Source organism: Pteropus vampyrus, unplaced genomic scaffold, assembly GCF_000151845.1.
Source record: "Pteropus vampyrus isolate Shadow unplaced genomic scaffold, Pvam_2.0 Scaffold334, whole genome shotgun sequence".
NCBI lineage: Eukaryota > Metazoa > Chordata > Mammalia > Chiroptera > Pteropodidae > Pteropus > Pteropus vampyrus.
In genome coordinates, this window is record NW_011889115.1 from 479891 (window position 1) to 487949 (window position 8059).

General features: G+C 50.5%; 1 protein-coding gene across 1 annotated transcript in view; it reads right to left on the reverse strand.

Annotated features, from left to right (window-relative positions):
- Positions 1 to 8059, reverse strand: part of OTOG (otogelin) — a 75810-nt gene that overhangs the window by 59035 nt on the left and 8716 nt on the right. Inside the window, exons 9-19 of the mRNA XM_011378213.1 lie at positions 7432 to 7637; positions 6519 to 6649; positions 6147 to 6253; positions 5623 to 5732; positions 5087 to 5215; positions 4163 to 4271; positions 3848 to 3894; positions 3215 to 3360; positions 1572 to 1704; positions 506 to 683; positions 114 to 138 (exon numbers count right to left, since the gene is read on the reverse strand). Of these exons, the coding sequence (XP_011376515.1) occupies positions 114 to 138; positions 506 to 683; positions 1572 to 1704; positions 3215 to 3360; positions 3848 to 3894; positions 4163 to 4271; positions 5087 to 5215; positions 5623 to 5732; positions 6147 to 6253; positions 6519 to 6649; positions 7432 to 7637 (1321 nt within the window). The remainder of the gene's footprint in view (positions 1 to 113; positions 139 to 505; positions 684 to 1571; positions 1705 to 3214; positions 3361 to 3847; positions 3895 to 4162; positions 4272 to 5086; positions 5216 to 5622; positions 5733 to 6146; positions 6254 to 6518; positions 6650 to 7431; positions 7638 to 8059) is intronic.

The following is an 8059-nucleotide window of genomic DNA, read 5'->3' on the forward strand; positions in this document are numbered from 1 at the left end:
GCTGGGATAGAAGGCAGCAGTGTTGGCATCGTTGGCTCACTGAGGCCTTACACTCATCTAAAGGTGTCATTCACAGTCAATTAAAGCAAACAACCATGAGCCCACTAAAATACGGCCTCAGGTCCACCAATTTTAAGACTTCACTATAAAACAGCATTTCTCAGGGTACGGTCCATAGACCTCACATACTAGAATCACAGTGGTGCTTATCAAAAATGAGATTCTTGGGCCCTAATCTAAATCAGATTCTCGAGGAAGGGGACCCAGGAATCGGCATTTTAACGAGCTCCGCAGGTGAGTCTTTTGCACAAAGACTGTGAACCACTGCCTTAAGGAAACATACTTAAATTTAAATGTAGAGAAATTAACAAGCAAGAGTGAATGTCAGGCACAGTGAGAGCCCACGGGAGTTTGGGAGATATGTTTTTAGGCAGTGCCTCTGGATCCTTGGTCCTAAGGGGCCCACTTCTCCCTCTCCTTCCTGTTCCAGGGCAGGGGCACGTACAGGAAGTCGTCCTGTGTGTTGCCATTGAAGGTCCCACAGAGGCCCACGGTATCCTCCACCCATCTCTGGTCCACCTGCAGGTAGAGCCGAAGCCCTTCGCGGTCGTAGAACACCTGCACACCCACGTTGGTCCTCACCCGCAGGAACACGGAGGACAGCCTCCGGATCTCAAAGGCATCTGGGCACAGAACCGGAAGGGAGATGTAGGAAGTTCAGCCAATATGCACCCACACACCCCACCACCTGCATGCCTCTCCCCTCCCTCAACCTCCATACCCAGCCCAGAGTGAAACCCTGCAAAGTAGTTAGCTTGGGCAACCTTGAGGAAATCCCGTTCAATGAGGAAATCAGGACCCAGGGATAACCTACCAGGCTGCCCTGGCTGAGAAATTTAGCATCAAGTGCCAATGAAAGCTTTGCCTCCCTATGAAACTGGTTATGTTTCCTTCACTAGCAAAGGAGAATTCTGTAACTACTCATTCTTTTCACAGTGGCCACCGGGAAGCTCACAATATGATTTTAGATTTAATTGTAGCAATTTTTAAATTTTAGATTCAATTGTAGTGACTTTTAGACCCTTTGTGGCTTGTACTTCTTTGGCCTTTTTACACCCCCCACCTCTTGTATCCCCACTCCTCTCACTCTTAAGCCCCTATTCGTTTTATTTTTCTTTTGAGTATTCTCTGGGGCTATTTTATTTTTTAGTAGTTTTGCCATTTTTGTTAGATGTGCTTCCTACAGGCTACCACAAATCCCTTGTGGAATCAGACAGGATAATAAGTAATTAATAGACAATTGGTGAGAGCAGGGTTGGAAAACAGCTCCATTCATATCCCCATGGTGGGAGAAGCCATCGGACTGCTATGAAGCCTACTGTCATGTTGGGGTGGGAACGAAGACCATTTACAAGTCCAGAGTCCATGTTTCTGGGACCAAGTACTGTCCCGATTCACTCAGTGCTAGAATGTAAGCTCTTGCCGTGTGGCAGAGCCTTTGGCCAGAGGAGCCTGGAAGAAGAAGTGTGGGTAGCCAGCTCCCAGCCAGCTCTCGTCCACCAAAGCCATACCGTCCGTGTAGGGTGGGGTGACCTTGTACTGGTCAAACAGAAGGACATCCCCCGCTTGGGTCAGGGTCACCTGCCTCCGAGGGTCCTGATGTAGGATCACTGACACTGACTGGACACAGGCTCCATCCTGGTTCTGGAGAGAGAAGGCCAACAGAGGAGAGTCAGTCTGTCTGTCCTGCTGGTCCCAACAGAGCCCTCCGGGAGCACGGATTCAAGTGCAGTTTGAGGCCAGGGGTAGTCTCCTCATAATGACAGAGCCCCCAAGGACATTACGAGTTCACTAACCAAATGCCCTCATCTGAGGAATGGGAAGACGGAGGCTCAGATTGGAGAAAGTTAGTGGCAGAACTGGGATAATACAAGTAATTATGATAGTCAACTCTCAGGCTGTTTGTGACACAGAGCAGAGATGGACCTTGGATGGCCTCGGAAACACTGGCCTCCCTACCTAACTGCAATCCAGGACTTTAATTTCATCCCTTTATGAGTGTTTATATAGCTTTTTCCATGTGTCACATTCTGCAGAGTATCAAGCTCCACTCACAGGCAGGCAGGAAATAAGCTACTATTCTCTGCACCTCAGGGTCTTATTTCTGAAATGGGTAGTCCACATGGAGCCCATCTGTACCTTCCATCCACAGGAAGACATCCACACAATCATATAGTGATGAACATGACAGACATGGTCCCTGCCCCCACGGAGAGTACATATGCATGTGGGACATAGACATTAAATAAGGAATTACAAAGTTGGTTAATTATTATTGTAATCAGCACTGCAAACATGTTTGGGGTGCTAGGACTTAATCTGCAGAGGTAGGAAAGGGCATCCTAAGAAAAGATAATAATAAAGTAAAAGGTAACAATAATAGAACTTTTAATACCACAACTTATAATAATAACAGCTAACTTTAATACAGAGTTTTGATGTTCAGGCACTGTTCTAATCTTTTACATACATTTATTCACTTTATCCTCATAGCGATCCTACTCAGTAAGTACTTACTCAGTAAGTACTCAGTAAGTACTACTAACAGCTTCATTTTGCAGATCAGAAAACTGAGGAGCAGGAAAAAAGTGATATTTGAGCTGAGATCTGAAGGGTGCATAAGCTAGCTGGGCAGAGAAAAGGGAAGAGGGAGACATCTAGGCAGAGAGAACAGCCCGAACGAAATTCCCTGACGTGGTAAGGCATTTAATGCATCCAAGAACATAAGAGAAGACCAAAGAGGCAGAGCCCACTGGACGAAATGGTTTAAGACACCTCTGCAGATTAAGTCCTAGCACCCTAAACGTGTTTGCAGCGCTGACCGCAATAATGATATTCAGTATTTGCTGAGTGAATGAATGAATGAATTCAGAGATGCTGAAGATACAATCCAAGGAAGCAGAGAAGATTAAGTTGAATTACAGCCACGTTAGAAATTTTTTTAAAACATTGAGGTCCAGGAAATGGAAGTGACTCTCAGATGTTCTGGAGCTGGAACACAGTCTCCTCACCCCTGGCTCTGCCCAGAAAGAAGAGACAGTAGGGTGAGTGAGCTGTGAAAGACCTGAGGCCCTGCTCTAAATCCTCCAGCTTATCTAAAAGGCACAGGAAAGGGGTGGCTGGCTGGATTAGGTCTATGGTCCCTAGCCCTTACCAGGCCACAGGGGGCATTCTGCAATGTCACTGTGAAGGTGCCTGAGGAGCGGCTCTTGGCCAGGATGTACTGGCACGTGGCGGGGAACGTGTACCGGCGTCCGTCAAAGGTGGTGAAGTGGATGTCACCAGTCACTGAACATTCAGCTGAGGGGCAGAGAAAAGTGGCTGACCCATGGGACCTGCCCCATGGAACTGCCTCTGCCCTGCAGGCTCTAAGCAGGAGGAGAGGACAGCACCCTGTCCTCATGAGTCAGGGCAGTGTTTGGAGCCCCGGCCTCTCCTTTGAAAGCCCTGGTCACTGGGGAGATATAGCCCCATCCCGAGCATCTTCCTCTGACAGGAAACCAGGTCTTGAGCCTGGAGACCAATTTTGGTCCAAGTCCCTTGAGCTCAAGGATGTCCTTAGATATACAGAACCTTATGAAAAACTGTCCCTGATGGGGTAGAGCAATCACTTAATCAGGCAAATTGGCTCTGAGGAAGCAAAGGGAGGCAGACAAAGCTGAAGGAACTGAGTGTCCACCCCACTTCCATCCCCGCACCCCACCCGCAGGCCTGGATCCAGGAGCTTCCCTGCCCCAAAAGCTGTGACTAAGGAAAGGGGTAGAGTCCAAGGTGGGGTCAGACATACCTGGGCAGACAGAGGTACTGCACACCCACTTGCCAGCCGTGCATGTGCTGAAACAAAGACCAAAGAGGCAGGGGCTCATCCCCCCCAGAACGGGGATAGATGCTGGAGAATGACATGGCGCACAGAGCTCCTGCCCCCAGCCCTCGGTCTTCTCATCTCTAAAAATGGGTGGCGGAGATTCTGTCCACGGATTAGATCTAATGAGATTTCCCGTGACTCAGAGATGCTGAGTGAGTGCCACCAAGTCATCGGGGCTCCCAGATCTCAGATGGGCCAGTCGCTGCCTCCCCCCACCCCCTAAACGTGGACACGGACCAGGTATTGCAGTCTTCTTTCACCAAAGAGCCAGTTGGGTACAGGGTCCCGTGGAACTCACAGGGACACTCAGCTGGTGCCACGCAACCTCCGTCCTCGAAGATTAGCCCTAGGGTGACAGCAAAGGCCCACTTAACTCACCTCTGCTTTTGTTCACAAACCTTTCATGGCTCTCCAGGGCCTGTGGTAAAGATTCCTGCATCCGAGCTCTTTCACCACTCAGCCCACTTGCAAACTTTCTTCTACATAAATCCTTGACTCAGGCCAGATTTGAATTTCCTCTGAAGAAATAATCCCACCTCCGGAACTTTGTTCAGAAGACCATCTAGCCCGTCACTGTATCTAGAACCAGCTTAGAACCATCTAGAACCTCCAGGAAGCCTTCTCTGACATCTCTCCCCCCACTGAATTCCTACCTCTCTTCTTGTCTGAATCCCTGAGCTGGTCCTTGCCACATTGTGCCTTAGACTGGAATCATGTGTAAGGGCCTTATCACTGCAACCAGATTCTGATCCCTAAGTCGATGACGTATCTTTATATATTTTTTATCTCTACCCGCTGCCTAGCCGAGTGACCTGCACACTATAGATGTGCTGCAAATTTATACACTGCAAAAAACAGTATGTGGATGAATGTTGAAACAAACGCAGTGATAAATGAATAAATTAATGAATGATTTATCCTCGTCTACACCTTAAAAAGTTCAGTCCCAATGAAATGAAATACCTTGATGAACCTCTCAAGAGCCACAGTTCCATCTCCACTCTCACCTCCCTTAAACCATTCATTCATTTATTCACTTATTAGCTGTTTGCTCCTTCCTTCATTAATTCCACAGACAGGCATCCTCTGAGCCCTGGCTTCATGCTCATCCATGACAGACCAGGAAGATGCTGACAGGCACCCACTCCACCCCAAGCATACCATCAGGGCAGTAGCAGCCGTCCACACAGGCAATCTCACTGTCCACACAGGATGCCCGGGGCTGGCAGGAGGCAGGGCAGCAGGCAATGCACTCGTTGTAGGTAAAGACTTTCTCCTTGCAGTGAATGGCTTGGGAGGAAGGGCACAATATGGCCTGTCAGCTCCTTACTGGCCCCAGCTCTGCCAAGACTGATCCAGCCCCCACCCCAGGCTCTGTGGCAGGGATGGGAGGGCTTTGATTTTCCTGATCCCCTAGTCCCAGTAGGAGCACTGGATAACCAGGAAATTGGAGAGAGCCTGGGAGGCTCTGAGCACCAACCTCATCTCACTCTGTGACACTAGGCCAGTCAGTCCCTTTTGCTTTGAGCCTCAGTTTCCTCATCTGTCACATGAGGATGGGACCCCAGGGCTTAAAGCTTTGGGGACTGTGGTTCTGAGCAGGACAGGAAGTTGAGCTGAGGCCTGACAATGCCACCCACAGCCCCAGGACAGAACTTGTCCGAACCCCTCCCTGCCCACCACCAGGCTACACCTACTGCATTGCCGGAGCTGGGTCCTCCAGCCCTGCAGAGGCTGTCCTGCCTGGGCACATGCCCGGGCATACTCGGCCAGTGCCCGGCACCAGGTGGCTTCATCACCCACTGATCTGTGCAAGGAAACCAAGGGTCACACTGAAACAAAGCCCAATCTGCTACCAACCCTCCAACATCTCAGAGACTGCCAGGGCTCAGGGCACCCTTCTCTGCATAGCTAAGAAAGGGAGCCAGGAAGGGCATCTAGGTGTACAGAACCCTAGACTAGAGGCAGGTTACCTGGGCTCTATTCCAGGCATTGCCACTGACTTGTGTGGCCCTGAGGGTGTCAGGCTCCATTTCTGGGCCTCAGTGAATGAGGAAGCTCTGTCTTGCTTATGCAGATAAGAATGTCAGAGCTTTGGAAAGCATATCTGTCAGTGCCTGGGATTATCAGGCTGAGTGGCCCTCGTGCTGAGCCCCACTCCAAAACTGAAAGAGGTCTCCCCACCACTCAATACCACCCCTAGTGCTGGCTGCCCACTTACTGGCAGAGATCGCTGGTACAGCTGGCCGTGAAGGGCAGAGGGCTGACGTAGGCATGGCAGGCATCAAAGGGAGGCCTCAGCAGTGCCTCACACCGGTCATACACACCCTGGAGCAAGGGCCAGGAGCTGGAGCTGGGGCCAGCAGGGCCATGCACAGCCTTCTGACTTCACCCGCTGCACATGGAACCTCAGCTTGGGCCCGAGGGAGAGAAAGAGGAGGGTGGAGAGGAGAGGAAAGGGGTCATGGGCACCAACAATTCTGGGCCCCTGAAGCCAGATACTTTCCAAGAAGTAGACAGGAAGCCAACCTAAGCCAGGCACTAGGGTGGGAGGTAAGAAGCCAGGACAAGGGGATGTCCCCAGGGTCCAGACCTGCATGGTTCCCAGACTCTGCTGCAGGCACGGTGGGCGAGGCAGGGAGAAGGATGTGGGCCCTGGAGGTTGGTTGGGGGCCAGCTCCTGCCAGCTGTGCACGAACTCAGCCACATCATCTGTCAGCTTCCCTATAGAGGAGAGCTAGCATGATCACAGGTGGGGTGCAGGGGCAGGAGGTACAGAAGGCTCTCAGGGAAAGCAGGTGGAGCCAAACAGATGCCAAGATGAGGGGCAGGAGTTGAAAAAGCCCAATCTGCATTTCTCAGTGGAGCCACTCTCTCTTGAAAAGCTATTTGGCAATAATAGTCAAGAACCTGTAGTGGGTCCCTACTGCTCTAAACAGGGGAGGCAACATTGATCAAAAGAGAACAGTATGTGGGCCCGGACAAGGAGCCTCAGTTTCCCCAAATGTGAAATAGGACAAATAATCCCTCCATGAGATTATTGCAAGGACTTCATGAGATGATGCATGCCGAGTGTTCGGTATGATGTGGGCGCTCAGAGGCGTCACTTCCCTTCTTCTGGCCGCAGTCACCATGATTTGACCCTGCATCCTTCACTTTGACTCTTACCTCTCTTCCGTAAGGATCCTTGGCTCCAGCTGAGCCCTTACTCTTCCTGGATTTCTGACCTTCTGCTCCCTGCCCTTCTCCCCCACACACCTTGCAGGGTCAATCCCACCTAGCAAAGTACCCAGTAGATCCTCACACAACTCTAGTAGGAATTCTCATTATAACAATCTTACAGATGAGAAAACTGAGGTTGAGCGGTTAAGAACATGCCTGAGGCCACACATTTGGGTCTTTAGTATCATGACACTAGATGTCTTCCCCAAGGCCTCTCCCACACCTCCCAGCCTAACCTGGCCCCTACCAAAACCCATCTGGAAGCCACCTGCCCGGCACCTCACCATAATTGGTCACCAGGTCGTCTTGGGGGTCGGCATTGTTGTTCCCACAAAGCCCATGGGTCCAGCCCAGAAACTCCGGGCTCATCTTGATGTAGACAGCGGAGGTGCCATCCCAGGCCAATGTAAACGCTGACTGATGCCGCACAAGGACGTAACCAGCAAGCCGCTGCAGACGCACACTCCCCATTGCATGTGGCAACTGGACCCTGTAGGGCACAGCCTATAGCTTCAGGGAGTCTACACCACCTCTAGTAGTCCAGTCCCTTCACCGAAGGATCCACCATCCCCTGCTGGACCCATCATGTACACAGCACCTGCCTCATCCACATAGCCGCTGGTACTGTGACATCTAAGGCCCCGCTTCCCCTCCCCAACTTTTTGGGGACCTGGAAGTCCACCATTAGGGAGAGATTCTTTTGTCTTCGGAGTTTTAAAATTGCTTTTTAAAATTGCAAGTTTCCTGGCAGGAATAAATCTTAGAATGACCGAATTTGTCAGCTCCTTTCTCCTAGACAGAAAAGATAGTTTAAGCAGGTATCTACTTTGTTTGTTTATTTGTTTATTTGTTTTGATGAAGAGCAAGAAAGAAGTGGGAGAAGAAAAAGCCAAGAGAGGAGAAAAACTGAGC